This window comes from Lissotriton helveticus, chromosome 4_1, assembly GCF_964261635.1.
Source record: "Lissotriton helveticus chromosome 4_1, aLisHel1.1, whole genome shotgun sequence".
Lineage (NCBI taxonomy): Eukaryota > Metazoa > Chordata > Amphibia > Caudata > Salamandridae > Lissotriton > Lissotriton helveticus.
Window position 1 is genome coordinate 1,143,965,249 of NC_136063.1, and position 21,047 is coordinate 1,143,986,295.

Genomic DNA, 21,047 nt, shown 5'->3' on the forward strand with positions numbered 1-21,047 from the left:
TTTGTATTAGGTGATCTTTGGAATGCTCTTTGCATTCTTTCTGCTGCATTCTGTATTAATGTTCTATAGCTGGGCAGTTGAGAATATGAGAGAAGACTTGGACAAGAGTGGTTGTTAAGCTGTCTCTCAAAATTAAAATAAATTTACTTCATCACCCTCTTCAAATGGTCATGTGATACTTACATCATATTTGACGACGAGCGGGAGTACATCGAACAAGACAGTGTTCACTCGATCCACATATTAAGGTATTTCTAATTTTACCTTATTGTGCGTGAATGCACCAGCGGCAGACTAGTGTCTATCATGCTCTTGATTGCACCTGCGGCAGAATGTATGTTTCGGAAGTTGGACCAAGTCGAATCTGTGCTGGATATTGTACAACAGCAACAGCAGCTGGTTTATGTTAGGACTGTGTTTTGAATTGCACCCGCGGCTGAGTTGTTCATCGTGCATTTTAGTGGAACTTTCTGCCAATTTCTCTGCTAATTATATGAGTCTATACATATCATAAGTATATTTCAAAAATAAATACAGGCATCACCTGCGCTTTCCATGCAATGGCCAAACTCGAATCTTCACCGCGTTCCACGAGAGCCTTGTTACGTAGCTGCACCGCAAGCAGCGCACCGCAAAGGACTGTGGCATTATGGAAGTGCAGAGCATTCTGGGAGAAAAGTTACATCACACACACGCACGTCGACTGTCGGCCATTTTGTGTTGGGAAAATATTATTTGCCGATTTTTTTATTTTTTATTTCAGTGAATGTTGCCACGAGCGAAGATCTATTTAACAAAGTATGTTTATACTCTAAATCGCTTTCGAGTGCGGACAACAGTGATTCGCACACTTATTCAAGTAAGCAATTTTTTTGTTTTTGTTTTATTGTGAGTGAATTCACATCGATGACTCGCACATCTTAGTATGGATTTCTCATTTAAGTTAATCTATGCTATGCGAGTCAGACATTGATGAGTCGCACATCTTTACAACGACTTACTAAATAATTTACAAAATCCTAGTCAAAGGAATTTTATTAATATTTTTTATTCTACAAAATATTTTTTTTTATTCAACAGTCTATATTTTTACAATCTATATTTAAGTGAACACCAATATGTCTAATATTGCAGCACCACCACATTTCCTAACTGTTGCTGGTGAACCCAAGATCGAATTGGATTTATGGTATCCTATGTTTTTAGCCTATGTTGAGGTTTTGGAGGAGGATGGTTGTTCATCTAAGAAGAAACTGGATTTATTATGACATTGTTTAGGGGGACAAGGAATTAAAGATTTTACAAACTTACCTCCAATTGAAGGTTCTGAAGAAACAGATGTCTTCGAGATTGCTTTTAAACAATTGAGCACCAGATTCGGAAAGAAAATTAACACTGTAATGGAGAGATTCAAATTTTATTCACGGGATCAAAGAGAAGATGAATCCATAGAAAACTACGCTTCTGCCTTACGTGCTTTAGCTGGGTCTTGTGCTTTCGATACCATCAACTATGAACAAGTACTCAAATTATGGTGAAAACTAAAAGTAAAAAAAAACAAGAGAGATTATGGCTAGGTACAGAGTCTTCTTTAAGCACTGTAGTCAATATCGCGAAAGGTATTGAACAGTTGGAGAAATTTGTTAGTGAAATTAGAGGCCAATCTCAGAGTTTAACTGTCAAAATCCAAGATTCTGTATCAGAAGTTTCGATTGTAAAGAGTCAATCTTTCCTAAAAAGACACCATTTCCTAACAAAAAAGAGTTTGCAACTAAAGATAATAAATTCGGTAACAAACGCAGTTTTATAATTTGCAATAGATGTGGCGGTTTCGATCACGTTGGAAATTTTAAAAGTTGTCCAGCGTTGAACAAAATCTGTGTTAAATGCAAGAAAACAGGTTATTTTGGGAAAATGTGTAGATCCCCTCAGAAAGTAAATTGTGTTACATCAGAAGAAGATAATATTTCTGAGCAATTTAGCGAATTCCACTGTATTTCATGTGTTTGTAATGATAATTGCAAGGGTTTTCCATCATCTGTAATATCAATTGATGGGAGAGAGGTGTCATTGATGGTTGACTCGTGTGCTTGGTGTTCCATAATTGGGCAGAATGTTTATGAAGAACTGTGGGGAACCAGGAAATTACTACCTCCGCATATCAAGCGTGGAGGTTATTCTGATTCAGAAAAGGGGGTGGTGATGAACAGAGTGTCTGAATTAAGCAGACCACTCTTACCCAGTCCAAAGATCAGGGCTTGATCCATCACCGTTTTTTAGCTCACTGCACCATCCTAGCTCAGAACCTGGCTATATGCAAATTAGTCTGTTCCTGTCCCAGTGCATGATGGGAACAGGGCAAACCAAACTACCAAGTCAATTCTTATACTGGGAAGGAAACAAGCTTCCGGGGACCGGGTTCTGGCATTTCAGCCGTCGTCGGCCCGGCTTGCTTGAATCCTGATGGTGCAATGTGCAAGGGACTCACATCTGAGTATACCCTTCCACGCTTATGGTGGACAAAATGATTCAGAAAAGGGGGTGGTGATGAACAGAGTGTCTGAATTAAGCAGACCACTCTTACCCAGTCCAAAGATCAGGGCTTTATCCATCACCGTTTTTTAGCTCACTGCACCATCCCAGCTCAGAACCTGGCTATATGCAAATTAGTCTGTTCCTGTCCCAGTGCATGATGGGAACAGGGCAAACCAAACTACCAAGCCAATTCTTATACTGGGAAGGAAACAAGCTTCCGGGGACCGGTTTCTGGCATTTCAGCCGTCGTCGGCCTGGCTTGCTTGAATCCTGATGGTGCAATGTGCAAGGGACTCACATCTGAGTATACCCTTCCACGCTTATGGTGGACAAAATGATTCAGAAAAGGGGGTGGTGATGAACAGAGTGTCTGAATTAAGCAGACCACTCTTACCCAGTCCAAAGATCAGGGCTTGATCCATCACCGTTTTTTAGCTCACTGCACTATCCCAGCTCAGAACCTGGCTATATGCAAATTAGTCTGTTCCTGTCCCAGTGCATGATGGGAACAGGGCAAACCAAACTACCAAGCCAATTCTTATACTGGGAAGGAAACAAGCTTCCGGGGACCGGTTTCTGGCATTTCAGCCGTCGTCGGCCCGGCTTGCTTGAATCCTGATGGTGCAATGTGCAAGGGACTCACATCTGAGTATACCCTTCCACGCTTATGGTGGACAAAATGATTCAGAAAAGGGGGTGGTGATGAACAGAGTGTCTGAATTAAGCAGACCACTCTTACCCAGTCCAAAGATCAGGGCTTGATCCATCACCGTTTTTTAGCTCACTGCACCATCCCAGCTCAGAACCTGGCTATATGCAAATTAGTCTGTTCCTGTCCCAGTGCATGATGGGAACAGGGCAAACCAAACTACCAAGCCAATTCTTCACTGGAAAGGATACAAGCTTCCGGGGACCGGTGATGGATCAAGCCCTGATCTTTGGACTGGGTAAGAGTGGTCTGCTTAATTCAGACACTCTGTTCATCACCACCCCCTTTTCTGAATCATTTTGTCCACCATAAGCGTGGAAGGGTATACTCAGATGTGAGTCCCTTGCACATTGCACCATCAGGATTCAAGCAAGCCGGGCCGACGACGGCTGAAATGCCAGAAACCGGTCCCCGGAAGCTTGTTTCCTTCCCAGTATAAGAATTGGCTTGGTAGTTTGGTTTGCCCTGTTCCCATCATGCACTGGGACAGGAACAGACTAATTTGCATATAGCCAGGTTCTGAGCTGGGATGGTGCAGTGAGCTAAAAAACGGTGATGGATCAAGCCCTGATCTTTGGACTGGGTAAGAGTGGTCTGCTTAATTCAGACACTCTGTTCATCACCACCCCCTTTTCTGAATCATTTTGTCCACCATAAGCGTGGAAGGGTATACTCAGATGTGAGTCCCTTGCACATTGCACCATCAGGATTCAAGCAAGCCGGGCCGACGACGGCTGAAATGCCAGAAACCGGTCCCCGGAAGCTTGTTTCCTTCCCAGTATAAGAATTGGCTTGGTAGTTTGGTTTGCCCTGTTCCCATCATGCACTGGGACAGGAACAGACTAATTTGCATATAGCCAGGTTCTGAGCTGGGATGGTGCAGTGAGCTAAAAAACGGTGATGGATCAAGCCCTGATCTTTGGACTGGGTAAGAGTGGTCTGCTTAATTCAGACACTCTGTTCATCACCACCCCCTTTTCTGAATCATTTTGTCCACCATAAGCGTGGAAGGGTATACTCAGATGTGAGTCCCTTGCACATTGCACCATCAGGATTCAAGCAAGCCGGGCCGACGATGGCTGAAATGCCAGAAACCGGTCCCCGGAAGCTTGTTTCCTTCCCAGTATAAGAATTGGCTTGGTAGTTTGGTCTGCCCTGTTCCCATGATGCACTGGGCCAGGGACAGACTAATTTGCATATAGCCAGGTTCTGAGCTGGGATGGGGCAGTGAGCTAAATAACGGTGATGGATCAAGCCCTGATCTTTGGACTGGGTAAGAGTGGTCTGCTTAATTCAGACACTCTGTTCATCACCACCCCCTTTTCTGAATCGTTTTTGGCCACTATAGGTGTGGCAGGGTATACTCAGACATGAGTCCCTTGCTCACTGCTCCATCAGGATTCAAGCAAGCCGGGCCGACGAGGCTGAAATGCCAGAAACCGGTCCCCGGAAGCTGGTATCCTTTCTGGTGAAGAATTGGCTTGGTAGTTTGGTCTGCCCTGTTCCCATGATGCACTGGGCCAGGGACAGACTAATTTGCATATAGCCAGGTTCTGAGCTGGGATGGGGCAGTGAGCTAAATAACGGTGATGGATCAAGCCCTGATCTTTGGACTGGGTAAGAGTGGTCTGCTTAATTCAGACACTCTGTTCATCACCACCCCCTTTTCTGAATCGTGGAGGTTATTCTGGACACAAAATATATTTAGAAGGATTCATATGGGCTGATTTAGATTTTAAAGGGAGAAGAACTAGAGGTAAAGTGTATATACCTAAAAAAGGGGTATCTATATTAGGATGGCCTCACCAGAAAGAGATGGGCATAAAACTTGACCCTAATGCCTCATCTCCCGTATACATTGTTTCATCTATTATGAGGAGTTTGTTTCTAATATAAAATAAATGTACCCAAGAATTTTTGATGAGAAACTTGGGAAATATGCTGAGTTTAAACATAAAATGATTCTCGAAGATACGGCGACACCTGTAAGACACAGAGTACTTAATGTACCATTAGCATATCGTAACAAACTTAAAGAGATGTTAGTAGAATTGGTTAATCTGAATATCATTGAACCTATTGAATCCTCACCTTGAGTTTTTCCGGTGATTCTTTCACTTAAAAGTGATGGGGATCTCCGTCTGTGTGTTGATTTTCGCAGTCTTAACAAAGAGATTTGGACAGATAGACATCCATTACCTAATATACATGAACTGATCTCTACACTTTCTGGGGCTTGTGTTTTTTCAACATTAGACCTTGCCAGTGCTTATCACCAGGTAATGGAGGAATCTAGATGTTTAACAGCATTTATTACACCTGAGGGTATGTATCAGTTTTTATGAATGCCATTCGGATTAACTAGTGCTGCATCAGTCTTTCAAAGACTGATGAAAGAAATGTTAGAAGGTTGTACTGGAGCAATTACCTTTCAGGACGACAGCTTAATTTTCGGTAAATATTGTGAAGAACAGGATAATAATTTACAAGCAGTTTTGAACAATTTACAGATGAAAGGACTTACACTTAAGTTTTCAAAATGTAAATTTAGACAAGACAAAGTGGAATATTTAGGACACGAAATATCTAGTGAAGGTATTAAACCAAAATTTTATCATATTGCTAGTATTGCAAAAGCACCTGCACCAACTAACAAAGAGCATTTGTTTTCTTTTCTTGGCCTAACTGAATATTATAGTAAATTTGTTCAAAATTATGCTTCAAAAGTATTTTCGCTATGAATGTTGTTAAAGAAAAATTTAAAGTTTGAATGGGGTAATGACCAACATTCTGCTTTTGAAAAATTGAAAAGAGAAATTAGTTCTGCATCTTTCTTAAAATCTTTCACGATTGGGAAAGAATGTATTGTAGCTGTAGATGCTAGTAGTACAGGTTTAAGCACAGTATTAATGCAAAAGAAGTATGGAGATGAACACATAGTGTCTTATGCTTCCAGGTCATTACGTGGTGCGGAGTACAATTATTCCACTATTGAAAGAAAACTGCTAGCTTGTACTTGGGCTGTTCAACATTTTGGCAAATTTTTGTGGGGCACTAAGTTTCAACTTAGAACAGACCATAAACCCTTAATTAATATGTTAGCTGCAGGAGGTGGGAGAACACTTACAGCTCGTTTATCTAGATTAGCAGCTAAATTACAAGAATACCAATGTAGTGTTGAATATATTCCTGTGTGATTAAATGTACATGTTGATTGTATGTCTCGTTTGCCTTTACCTTATCTTCATGATTCAGATAACATCGTAGAAGAATGTGACGTAGCATATACCATTGAGGATATTCATTCCGGTGTGATTGCAGATTCAGAGATTATTTTGGAAGAGATGTGGGAAATGGCGAGGGCTGAAGATGAGGTTTTGAATAGTGTTGCTAAATTTTAGCAAAATGGTTGGCCAGAAGAGAGGAAATTGAATGGAGAGTTAAGTTCATTTTTTAAAATCAAAGATGAACTTATGTGCTTACAAAGCATAATCACCAGAGGGGTTAAAATTGTTCCTCTGTATGGAATTAGAGGAAAATTGGTAGATATTGCTCATGAAGGACATATGGGTATGTCCAGTACCAAGAGGCGTTTGAGAGAGTTTTATTGGTGGCCCAGCATTGATAGTATGGTTGACAGAGGGGTCAGAGAGTGTATTCCATGTTCAAAAAGTGACAAATCTGTTAAACCTTTATCTGTGGATATATTTCCTGTTGAATACTCTCAAGGACCATGGAGAAAATTAGGGATTGATATTATGGGTCCTTTGTGTCTTCCTTTTTCTAAAGAAGTTTTTGGTTTAGTTCTAGTAGACTATTTTTCAAAATGGCCAGAACTTAAAATTGTTGACAAAATTACTTCTACACAGGTTATAGAATTTCTTGACAATATATTTTCTCGCGAAGGGTTACCTGCACAAATTATTTCAGACAATGGTACACAATGCATAAGTAAAGAAATGGAATTGTTTTAAAAAAAATTTGGTATTGTGCATAAAAGAGTTTCTAATTACAACCCTCAAGCAAATGGTCAGGTTGAGCGCTTTAATAGAGTTATAAAAGAGTCAATTCAATTGGCTGTGAAGAGTGGCATTGACTGGAGAAAATCTTTACGTGCCACGTTACTTACATATCGTACATCTCCTAATTCAGTCACTGGTTGTTCTCCTATTGAAATGTTAAGAGGTAGGAAACCTGTATCAAAACTTATGCCATGGTGGTTAAAGACAAACAATTCACATGATTCTGCGTTGGATTTTTTTACAAGTCAGGGAACGTGTTAAAAAATACCAAGTAAAAATGGTGAAAAATGCTAACAGGCATCAATTTACTAATCATAAAGTTAGAGTAGAAGATTTAGTTTGTGTGAAACTTGGTAGTTCATCTAGTAGAAAATAGTCTAAATGGTCTGATCCTATTAAAGTCATTGTAATATTTAGTAAAGCTGTTAGAGTAGAAGGTGGGAAAATTTGGATTTTTAGCCAAATATCTATGTACAGATCTAAAGGTGTGACCAGTGAATCAAAAATAATTCCAAAACCTTCAAGGAATATTGAAGAAGAAGATTCTCAGAACTTCTTGGATAATTTTAATGATTTCGACCATACCTCCAATGGTTCTAATGATGCTGAAGTTGTGACTAATCCTGTTGTAAACCAAAGTGTTGTTCCTACTGAATGTACACATGCTCTTGATGAACAAGAAATTGAACTGAGAAGAAGTTCTCGAATTAGAAATGTACCTGTTAAAATGAAAGATTTTGTTAGATTCTAATTTTCTTGTATTTTATTGAATGCGATTTTAGGAGATATTGATTGTTTTTTTTTAAAGAAAATGTATTTATTTTTTTTCTTTTCAAAAGGGGGAGGTGTGTGGTATTCTGTATTAGGTGATCTTGGAATGCTCTTTGCATTCTTTCTGCTGCATTCTGTACTAATGTTCTATTGCTGGGCGGATGAGGATATGAGAGAAGACTCGGACAAGAGTGGTTGTTAAGCTGTCTTTCTATATTATAATACATTTATTTCATCACCCACTTCAAATGGTCATTTGATTCTTACATCAAAAACAAAAGGTAAATTCCTGTAAAAGAATTAACTGTAAATGTTCAGCAGTTAGGAAAGCAAAATGAAGTATATTTTTTAGGATTCTGAAATGTGATGGAAACAAGGATTTTAGTTGGAAAAGAACAAATCAAGACACATTAATTGGTGATGCACAAATAAGTATTCTCTGAAACCCAATTTCCACACATTAACATGTGTGTGCAATATAGATTTATCTGTAAAGCTGTATGTCTGTGCACATTTAGCAAACATTTCAATGAAAAATGTGCTGTCTGCAAACAACAATACACTACCACTCGATGCATTACTTGCATTCAAAAATTCACCCATATCATGTCAATTAGAGCAAGGTGGGTTGCGAACGTTTGTCATACTAAAAGTGCAGCAGCAAAGTTTAAACATACCAAGGGAAAATGAAAATGAATTAAACAAAATAGTGTTACTTCCAAACTATATTTCAAGAGGTAACTTTGACACCTTAAACAAAGGTACAACCATAAAACTGAAGTACGTGAAATAGCCTTTATTAATTCTTCCAACTTGTTATCGATTGAATTTAAACCACATCCATCCATGATTAAGAGAGAGGTAACAGTAACACTTGGCCTTCACCGGAAATTGCAGAGCATATAATTACTCAACAGCAAAAGTTTAAGGCTTGGGGCATTGAACTTCAAAGGATAGAGGCCCCATGCTACCCAGGTCCGCTTCTCCCCAAAAAGAAAAGTGAGCTATCTCTACTGAGTGGTGCCATAGGAGCAGTAACAAATCACAAAGCCTTCGAAACCTTAATAATTACAAGGCCTCTGGCAACAGCCCAACTTGAAAGGAGTATAGATGAATTTAACACAATCAAACAAGTGATTAAAGACAATAGGATGGGGCTTCAAAAACTTTGTCTTAACTGGCAATCCTGACGAACCAAAGCACCACAAGAAATTAAAAAAGTTACCAACATTTGCTCTTGGAATACCCACGGTCTAGAAAATCTCATAGGAAACCCCGGTGCAGTGGAATTCCTGCAAGCACACAATATCATTTTAGCCCAAGAAACTTGGAGCATAACTCCGAATAGTATCATAGGCTTTGCCTACCATCATGAGCCAGCAATAAAATCAGCAAAATTTGGACACCCAAAGGGCGGTTTGTCCTCTTATTTCTCGACCAAATTGGACTGGATTCTACAAAATCTAAGTATAGGGACGAATTGGGTTCTTGTATCCAAACTGGAACAGCACAAAAGCGTTGGATCTGTAAAAATATTAATACTACTTAATGTTTACATCCATCCAAGTGAGGAGACAAAAGACGAGCACATGAATATGATGTTAGGAATAATAAAATCACTACAGAGGCTGTATTGCCAGGTACAGTTCATCATCTCCGTTGACTACTATCAATTTATGTATTTCACCAGGGAATATGAATAAAAAGGAAAACAACTTCAGACGACAACTTGAATCATTAGGACTAATTCAACTCAATGGAAATACAAAAGAAGATTCACCGGCGGCAAGAATCTTTTTAAGTGGATCTAAAAGCTCAACCATCGATCACATCATAGTGAGTGAATCTGTAGCATGCCAAACACAAAAAATCCTAATTGTACCATGCATAGAGAGCGATCATATGCCATAATTATTGCAATTAGAGCAATTTACAACCAGGCTGACAGCAGCAAAAAATCTAATTTCCACGCCACAAGTCTACAATTTAAAAAGACTGAAATGGCGTGGAATAGGGATTGAAAAGGTGATGGCAGAAGTATACCGCCAAACGGGCACAAGTGAAGAAAGTTCAGAGGAATCCGCAAGCCCAGATCCACCACACGCCAGGGAGGGTGAAAGAGTAAGAGCATGGGACATCCTAACAGGAACCTTAATGGAATGCTTTTCAAATAACAAGAGTCAACATTCAGCTAGGCACCAGAGTAAGCACACGCGGACAAGCAGTCACCATCCCTGGTTCAACCATGAACTAGGCAAGCAAAACAGCCTAATAGTGCGCATAATAGGAGCAGTCTCAAAACAGTTAAAAACAGGGGGAAAACCTGACAGAAGGGTGCTTAAAAATTTAAGAAACCAGTATAAGAAAAACTGTCGAGTAGCTAAATCTAGTTATCAGGTCGCAATATGGAACAAACTCCTTTTGGCTAGTAAACAATGGAACGGAAAACACTGCTGGTATCAGATAAATTTACTGACACTCAGAAAAAACAAACACCAAAATGCAGGGATAAACGAGGTAGCATGGGCAGCTCACATAATGAATATGCACAAAGAATCAAAGTTTAAATCAACCCCAGGTAGTCCATCATCAAAAAAGGACAGTAGGAGGTTTATAGAACAAAATACGCAGAGTCTCCCTGGGTGCATAATTGTGAATAACAAACCAATCTCCCTGAAATGTAAAATCTCCGACAAATTAACAGAAGTAAGCAAACTAATAAAAATCATTTAAAAATTAATTTCGGAGGGCGCACCCGGACCAAATGGCATCCCAAATGCCCTTTTCAAGGGAGAAATTTCATATTGGGCCCATTATTTTTCCCCACTCTTTAATGAAGTGTTTGAAACAAACGGAATCCCTGAATCCTGGAGGGGAAGCGTTATCCAGCCAATTTTTAAAGGGGGAAATTCAACAACGCCGACCAACTACAGGTTAATTGATTTAATTGATGTTGAAGCAAAGTTATACGCAAGTTGCTTGCTAACCCGACTGAAAAAATGGTCCGATGAAAACAACCGCATCCCGAGACCAAAAACAGGGTTTCGGGTGGGAGCAGGAACTTTAACAAACCTAACGGCATTAACATTGTTAGCCGAAAAAGCAAAATTTAAGAACACCTGCCTGTTCGCCTGTTTTGGGGACCTTAAGCAAGCTTTCGACAGCGCTCCCAGTGAATGTCTATGGGAAACACTGGCCAGCTGGGGCATTCACATAAATCTGTTTAAACGCCATCAGAGAATTATATTCGCGCACATGGAGCCGGGTACAGTTAGGAGATGGCCGGTGGATAACAAAGAAAATAAACACCCAAAATGGCCTGAAACAGGGGTGCGTGTTAGCTCCTACTCTTTTTAACCTTTACATATCTGATCTTGAAGACACCCATGTGCAAATCAATAGTCATCCTCCATCAATAGTTAATGAGGAAATTAGGTGCCTTCAGTACGGCGACAATTTAATACTCCTAAGTCAAACGCAAATTGGCTTACAAAGAGGAAGGAGTGCCGTAGCGAAATATTTGACAGCACATGGGCTAGAATTGAATTTATCAAAAACAAAGGTCTTACGGCTAGTAGATGCCAAAAACAAGAAATAAATATGGCATATAGAGGAGAAGAAAGTCGAAACAGTTGCTTCCTACAAATATCTTGGATTCATGGTAGAACGAAAATTAACCCACAAATCACAGCTCATTTGAATGAAGTAAAAATCTCAAAACCTGATATATGGCTTCAATGTATTAAAATATTAAAAAAGAAATTAAGCTGTCCATCATATGGCAACTTATTAAAAGTTATGCAGGCACAGTTAATGCCAACAGTGACCTATGGCACTGAAATAATGAAATGATGTGAAATCCCGGCCTTGAACAAAATACAAACAAACGTATATAAAAAAAATCTTCCATATCCAGCAAAGTGCATCGCCTGCTCGGGTGCCGCTAGAGTTTGGCTTATTAAACCAGGAATTTCGCAGCAATGGAGCATTCATAAAACTGTGACGGAGGTTGCGTGCTTCTGCAAGCGGAACCATAGATCAACTATGCTGGAAAGAACTAGAAAGACGAAAAGAAAATGCAAGGATCCTGGGGTAGTTACTTAAACCAGGTGATAAAAGACCTCTCTGACCTAGATATTTGGAATCTTAGCATAGGAAAAAAGGCATTAACCAAACTAATCAACATCACAATAAAATGTTTGTCTGGATGGTTATTAATTCATATGGGAAAAGGAAGCCTCAGGAATATTTATCAGCCTATTTCTCACTTGCCCTAAAACAGCAATTTATGAGGTTGCGTCTGGGCATGTGAGAAACAAAAGACTTAATCCCAGCATGGAAGGATAACAGGGAAAATCGAGACTGCAGACTATGCCGATATAAAGACGAATCTATTCAACACATTTTTTGCGTATGCCCCATGTTACTAAGTGAACAGGAAATCTGTTGAAACTCTGTAGAGAGCGAAAAAAGATTCTTTATAAAAAACTAACGGTCAACCAGAAAATAAAGAAGAGTTAAAGGCCGTTTTTAATAATAATGATCTTAGAAAGATATGATGTTTAAAAAAATTAAATTTTAAATATTTGACGCATAAAAGTACCTTATAGATTAATTGTGTAAGATTCTGCAAACAATTTCATGTGTTTATATGTAGTTGTACTATTTAAAAATTGTTATTTGGTTTAATGGTTTTTGTTTTTAAAAAGACCGATCACCCAAATAAAATCTTGAAAAATCTTGAAAAATCACACTAAAAGTGGGTTGTAGTTCAAAATTGTTTGAGAACCAGTGATTTATGTATTACGGATTCTGGCAACATACACAATTTTATCTATAGCGTTTTATTACTTAATACTGTTATTTACTAATGTTGATTATCTTTTATAGATTTGTTCAAGATTTGCAAATCATTGTTGCTTTTTGTATTTGTAGTATCTTTAGTTTCAAAAGAGAAGGGAGATGTTGAAGTGGTGTAATCAAATATGACGTGTTAAGTTATTGTGAGAATGTTTACCCTAGACTCTGCTGGGAGATCTGTCAGTTGACTCTTTGGGAGCTGAAAGTATGTGGTGAATAAATGACTGTCATAGCTAAATTGGTATCTTTTCATGATAAAGGTTGATACTATAATTATACATACTGTTCATATAATTATTTTAATAAAAATTATAATTATTTAACTAATACATGTATATTATTTTGAAATTTCATTTTAGAATGTTGTCTTTTTTTAATGTGTGTTAAAGTGATCTATATGTGTGTAATTTTATAAATAATGTATTAAATTAATGTTCACTTTTAAAACAATGAAACCTTTTTTAAATTAATTCATTTTCTTCAGGTAAAATATTATTAAGTACAAATATATAAAGGTAATGTCAAAATTTGGTTCATATTTTCTAGTCAATATTCTTATATTTTACATTGCAGATATATAAAGTTAACATTTTGGCCCTCAAGGTTATTTCCTGCAAAATATTTGCATCGCATTTTTTGTGGTTGATATTCTGTCATACAACCAGCCCATCATAGCAGCTACTTCTGAATTATGTTGTTTTTCTTGGGCTCCAGTGCGGCTCTGAGCCTTGATTTATGGTTATATATGAGGCAGTGATTCTCCAAATGGATTTGGCTTTCAACAATGTGTCAGTTCAGTGGTGCTGCTCACCACAGCTTCAGTCACCTAAACCTTTATTGAAACACAAGCAAACCTAGCAAATGCACTGTGAAACCAGATAAAATTCAGCAGCATCTTCTCTTTTTTGCCAAAGCCTTACTCAATCAACAAATCACAGCATCTGTAAAAACCTTCATGACATTAGCTTTTATACAATAACCAGAAAATTCTGTCAGGATGACTGTTCAGAAATTCCTCTGGTGACCAAATTATTCCAGCTTTTTGGCTAAATATTGCTTTTCTCAAACTTTAACAAACTTGCATTTGATATGGGCATTCCATGCATAGTTAAAAGCATGCTTTTCAGTTGAAACCCGGGAAGAATTGTACTCTTCTATCAATATTATATTTTGCATTATAATCTATCAGAAAGTTTATAATCCATTCATTAATCACAGCCATACATTGCAGAGTTGGGGATCCCCCCCAATTAAATCCATTGGAGGGTAAGCTGCTCACAGTAGAGTTGGGGAACCGTAAAATGGTTAGGGGTGGGCGCAATTTGCGTAATCGTGTTACGCAAATCTCTGCGAAATGGTAAAAAATCTCAGCAAACACGCGGAAATTCCGCAAACACGTGGAATTGCTTGTTCGCCAGGCTTTTTTACTGTTCGCAATTGCTGTTTGTGTGCTCGGGGGGGAAATATCTCACAAACACGTATTTTGTGAACGCAAACAAGCAAAAAATTTCACAAAGTTGCGGAACGCAGAATTTGGGCAATTTCGCTCTTCTCCACGGAACGCGAATTTACCCAAATTCTGAAAATTCTGCGAACGGAACGGAATTTACTGCCCAGGCCTAAAAATGGTGCAAGTTTATTGCTCATTGCTCCTTAAACAAATTGACCCCTTGAGTGGGCTAAGCAAGACTTGGAGGCACACGTAGGGGAACTTTCAGAGGAGGAGTAGACAGAGGCTAGGGCATACCCCTGGAGCTCGGCAGTAGTGGCCAGATTCCTTTATACAATTAAACTACATTCAATGGGTGTACCTCACCAGACCGAGGTTGTGGAGGATGAGGCAATCATGCCCCCCTCTTGCCTCTGAGGCCACACTGATGAGAGTGACTTCAAACACAGTGTCTGTGGTGCAACATGCTGGTGCCATTCTGGAGGAGTGTCACCTCCAGCCTAGGCTCTGTCCTGTGCTGGAGAATCCTAATGGACCGTAAAGTCATCCTACTCCACAAAAGCAAAGACTTGGACAATAATAGATATAAATGGGCACTACTTCAATTGGGGCTTGTGGTCACCAAATGGGATGAAGCTCGACGTTGGAAAGATCCCCCCCCCCCATTGGAGGGGCAGGGGAAAATGGACTTAATCTGGTAGGCATGGGCTTATTTCACGGAGCTATGTTTGGAGCCAATACGACCTGGGGTTGAGAATCTAGTAGTAGAAATCAGAGAATATGGAGAGTGCACAGGCAATGGTGAACTGAAAGAGTTTCCATCATGAAAAGAGTTTGTTGGGTGTGGTGGGCTCGCCAAAAGGGGGAACTAGGAGGATTAGGTGGGTAAGGGGTGCAATTCCAACTACTGTTGATTGTTTACTTTATGACGTGATGTAAATAAAATACCTGAACTGTTGAGACATTGTGATGCCAGATAGCCATTTGGTGTCAATAAAATGTGTATTAAAACAAATCCATAATCAAAGGTTCCACATGTGTATTGTTTAGTCAGAATGTCTGATCATCTCTTTCATTACTTCCACAGAGTACAAACATATGATTGTGGGGACACAATTGCAGACTGGCTGTCTTTGTTCCTTGGCCGCCGTTGTCGTTTGATCAGGCAGAACTCTGACTGTTGCAGAAATGGCAATAAAAAGGAGAAGAAAGGTATCCAATAATGCATTCTTTCATTGAAAATAGAAAAACAACAGATATAGTTTATATAGAGAAGAACCATATGGCAATTTTCTGGAAGAAATACAATTACTACTCAGTGAGACATTATTCATTTAATTAATTACTTATTTATTATCATGTTTTAATTTTCCTCATGGAAACATTTACGTTTAAGAATATTTCTATAGAGATTTTCTGTTCATACATCTAATGCACTCTACTATTGGTCTCCAGTAGAAAGAAAAATACAATTCACAGAGGCAGTTTTGTTTGAAAAGTTGGCACTTAAACAGTTTATTAAGCTACGCAACTTTGTAGAATGGGCAATGTAGTTTGAGGAAAGGATTGGCAGAGGATCAATCTCCCTTGTAAATGGGAATCTTTGCACCTGCCTTTTCCCCGATCTGAAGCAGAATGTTAAAAATATCAATAACAAGTTAGCTATCCTATTACCATTGTGAAGTGGAGTAGTTATTATGTAAAGGTTTATTAACACTTATGTTTTTGGACAAATGAGTTGTAAACATGGCCAGAATGTTTTAGGTTCACATGGAAAAAAATACATGACATTGAAGAGGACAGTAGGTTTTCATGTAAAAATAACATTTTATGTTATATATGTTTTAATATAATGCTAGGTGAAGCTCATAATGCCATACCCTGAAGCCATTTGCTAATGTAATATCCCAATTCAACCCCAGACACAAATATGGTACCTGGCTTTTCACTCCCCTCTTCACATCTAAAGATACAATGTAAGGCAGAACTAAATATCTATTTGTGATTAGCAATCATAGATATTGGTGTTGTTTCTTACTATTAAAATATGAGAGGACACTTGTGTTGCTTTATAAAATATTTGGTTTGTTGTTAAATATGCAAAGATAGGTAATTGATGTGTGTAATATGATCTAAAAACATAGTTGCTGTCACATAAAAGTTTGAAAAAATAAGTAAAAAGAGTATATTCCTAACCATCAATAGGGTAGCGACCCCACTCTTATGGGGTGTCTCTCCGGGCACTGGTTGACGGGTGCTGAAAACTACAGCCAAAATCAACAAATAAAGGATCCTTGACAAAGTTATTCTTCCATATGTTTTTAGTGTTCAAAATATATTAATTCCATATATTTCTTCAATGCATATATTAAAAAGTTCCATAATGTATCATTACTGCAAATATCACAATTGGACTTTTTCCCTATGCATTTCGGCATATAGCCTTCATCAGGGGAATGTCTAGAACAAACAAAAGTAATCGCATTTAGTCATTAGAGTTTTCCACTTCATGTTTCGCCACCACCATTTAGTATTAAATCTGTTTTATTAGCAGTATTCAAGAATTTAGTATAGTGATTTGTCAACCGGAGTAGTATACAAGAGATGATGTGGTATGCTTCGTGAAAACTTAAATTAAAAAGGTGTACTTTGCAAAAACGCAGCTCAAAAGAGTCATGTGCTTCGAGAAAATCTAGTATAATTATGCGGTTTAGAAAACCTAGTATAATGATGCAGTGTAAAAAAGACGTGTGAAAAACAAAAAGTGCCCTGTGTTGTTAGTTTGCTACGTTCTGTCAGACATTATGCCGTTCTATCAACGTGACTGTTGGTTACAATGCACAACTTAATCGTGGTTTAGAAGTGGTTAAATAACTTTTCGTTAAAGCTCAAAGTATCAAGGTTAGGCATTCGTGCTCACTTCCGCATGCTGTTTAATACTCGCGTTAAGCGCTTACCAGTCCGTGATATTTTAACGTTCCTCTGAGACCAATGTGTGTCTGTTAGTGTCTTCCGTGTAGACTGAGTTAGCGTGTGACGTCAAGGCGTGCTTTTGTGCAAGTGTTACGTTACGCGGGGCTTGTGCTTATTAAAGTTATATTGTACAAAAAAACGCATATGTTGATCAACCTGGCGGCTTGTGATACGGTGTACTGACAATTACGTATTAGTGGGAAAACAAACATATGCTAAATAATAAGCACTGTCAACAATAAATCTAATGCAGATATAATGAAAATGTTACAGTTGTTGCAATATGGTTAACTACCATTGCGGTGAACATGTGAAATAAAGTTAAAATGTTATCGTTATTAGGAGTATCAACCATCTTGATGGCTTGCACTCCGATAAGGATACCAAATAGAGTTTCATCTCAAGAAGGTTATGTCTAGAGGTAGCGTGAAAATTCTACTCTCTCGTTCATCCCGTTGGGTTTCAGGGTATTCAGATGATAAATCCAGAAGTTTTCTCTCATTAATAGCATTTTTTTGTTGCCTTTACCTTCCATTTTGTCTACCGTTTCCAGTATACAGGCTTTAATTTGGCTTATGTGATGTTGTGCTTCGATGAAATGCGAAGCTACTACAGATTTTGGGGATTTGGTTCTTATGTTGCTCTTGTGCTCATTCATATGGGTCTTCAGCATACGTTCCGGTTGCCCTATGTAGGCTTTTTCACATGGGTATTTAAGCATAAATATGATGTTATAGGTGTCACATGTGGAATCCACCCGTAATTTAAATGTTATAACCTCTCATGGGGTGAGTGATGGATCCTCCTCTTATGATCTTATGGCAGTTATTGCCGTGCCAACATGGTGTGGTGCCGTTGTATATCATTTTTTCAATGATTTTGTTTGGATGTTTGATAACTTCTCCTATGTTTTTAGATCTTGTGTATGCGAATGTCGGTTCTTCCACAAAGATGTTATTGAAATCTTGTTCCATTCTCAGTAGGGTCCAGTGTTTCTTAATGATTTTTTTGTAGTGTTGACTCATGGTTGAATATTTGCTTACACATGTGATTTTTTTCTTTTTTTGTTGGGGTCTGTGAGGTAAGTAGTTCTAATCTGTCTTTTTTATTTGCTCTATTCAGAGATTGTGCCAGTACTTCTTCCGGGTACCCTCTTTGCTGGAAACATTGTATCATGTTCATGGATTGTTCTGTGTATTTTGTGGGGTCTGAGACTACCCTTTTCACTATCAAGAGTTGAGAATATGGAAGGTGTTGTTTTAATGGTTGCGGATGAAAACTATCATACATCAAAGATTTATTTTGATCCGTAGGTTTTCTGTAAACGTTTGTTTCAAAGCCTGTTGAGGTTTTGGTTATGGTTACATCTCGGAAGCTTATTGAGTGTGTCTGTATTTCAAATGTAAACTGTATACGTTCGTTGATTTTACTCAAGTTTGCTATGCGTTCCTCCAAAGTTTCAGATGTGCCCCTCAATATGATGAAAATATCATCAATGAAGCGCAGATATAAACATATGTTGTTCGTCCATGATGGTGAATTCAAAATGTGTTGTTCCTCGTATTCGTTCATGAAAATATTTGCGTAGGTCGGTGCTGCGCAATTGCACATAGATGTACCGCTCTTCTGTAGATACCAGCTGTTTTGCCATTTAAAATAGCTATGCATCAAGGTGAATTCAAGTAGCTCCATTAGAAATACTTTCATGTGGTCGTCATAATCCGTTTGTAGTAGAGCCTTCTCTACTGCTTCAATGCCTTGTTGATGTGATATCGATGTATAAAGGGATTTGACATCTATGGTACATGGTACTACTGACTCCTCACCCACTAATGACACTTCTCCTAGTTTGTTTAAGAAATCTGTGGTGTCTTTGAGGAATGATTTCATTTTCAGTACACATCGCTGTAGGTACCGATCCATAATTTTACCCACAGGTTCATGGATGCTGCCGCTTGTGGACACTATGGGGCGCCATGGAGGTTTTAGAGGATCCTTATGGATTTTTGGTACCATATAGAAACTGGGGCTTTTAGGGTTGTCCTGTGTCAAGTATCTCTTCACTTTTTCGTTAATAGCACCTCTTTCTAATGCTTTCTGGTTGATGTTTGATATACATTATCTCTTGTATATTATTCCGGTTGACAAATCACTATACTAAATGGTGGTGGCGAAACATGAAGTGGAACACTCCAATGACTAAATGCGATTCCTTTTGTTTGTTCTAGACATTCCCCTGATGAAGTCTGTATGCCGAAATGCATAGGGAAAAAGTCCAATTGTGATAATCATAGTAATGACGCATTATGGTACTTTTTAATATATGCATTGAAGAAATATATGGAATGAATATATTTTGAACACTAAAAATATATTGAAAAATAACTTTGTCAAGCATTCTTTATTTGTTGATTTTGGCTGTAGTTTTCAGCACCCCTCAACCAGTGCCCGGAGAGACACCCCATAAGAGTGGGGTCGCTACCCTATTTATATACTTACGATCTCGAGCAGGGAACGATTCTCTGGAGCACGGTTAACCAGTATAACCCATGTTAAATCTCAAGCAGTGCACAATCTAATACTACTTTATATTCTTAACCATGCCATTTTTGCACTGTATTTCAGCATGTGTTCTTGAACTCATATATTGTAACATGGATCACATGCCAGCACAATTTACAGTTACAGGTTGTTAAAGGTTAGAACACACAAACGTACACATATGTGACTGTAGGACCATTACCAATAGTCAAGCATTAAACCATGTTTCCATTTTAATTGTTATGAAGTGGAGGTGTAGTAATAGTATACTAAGAAAGCTGCGTTTTTATTAGCTGGGCAGGCAATGTCCATATTCTGGTTAGACAAATGTCAAACATTTCATTCGTACTGTATGGGTCATTTATATGGTGCCTATACAATCTTTCCCATATCCACCTTCTTCTGGAAACCACTATACCACATAGACATAAACACATTTCCTAGTCTCTACACAAGCGCACATGGAAAATGTAACATTTAATAATGTCTTAATTTTTCAATATTTACCATGCAGATCTGACTCAGGTAAATGAGCTGTTACATCATCTGAAAATATGCATTTTGGATTTTATCTTGTTTGATAGACCGTTGCCAAGATATAATTTCCTCTGTGGTTCAATTTACTGTATGCAAAAATGTTGTGTTCATTAAAAGTTATATATTCTGTAGTTTTACCATTCATATTACATTTTGAAAAGATGTGTATGGCACATGAGCACTGATGTTCATTTGTGAATAAGGGTCCTAAGATGTTAGAGAATGACCACATTCCCATTCAATAAAGGAAAGTCTGTTTAGTAGTTGGGTAAATGGTTTTATGGCAGATAGCTGAATTTGAGTTAATTAATGCTCAAGAGGGATTGTTTCCCCATGAAAGTAGGATAAATATGAAGGTGACTTCCATCTATAATCCTTGGGACTTGGTAATTTTCCATGCGTTAGTAGTCCCTATGAGATACAAAGTTTTGAAATTCTTAACTGAGACGTTCCATAATAAGTAATACATTATTACGGGATGTAAGATAGCCCATAGAGTAAGTTTTTAATAATATGACCGTAGAAGAATCTGGGCCTTTATCTCCCCCATATCAAGCTTATGATGGATTTCTGTAGAAAAACACAAGTTGTGCATAGAATCTTAATAAGAGCTTAAAACATGCAGGAATATTTGTGAGGAACTTACATT

The 21,047-nt window shown here is 38.2% G+C and overlaps 1 protein-coding gene across 1 annotated transcript in view; it reads left to right on the forward strand.

The window, feature by feature from the left end:
- LOC144829032 (molybdenum cofactor sulfurase-like) overlaps nt 1-21,047 on the forward strand; it is a 1,966,499-nt gene that overhangs the window by 1,634,250 nt on the left and 311,202 nt on the right. Inside the window, exon 11 of the mRNA XM_078687750.1 lies at nt 15,435-15,559. Within this exon, the coding sequence (XP_078543876.1) occupies nt 15,435-15,559 (125 nt within the window). The remainder of the gene's footprint in view (nt 1-15,434; nt 15,560-21,047) is intronic.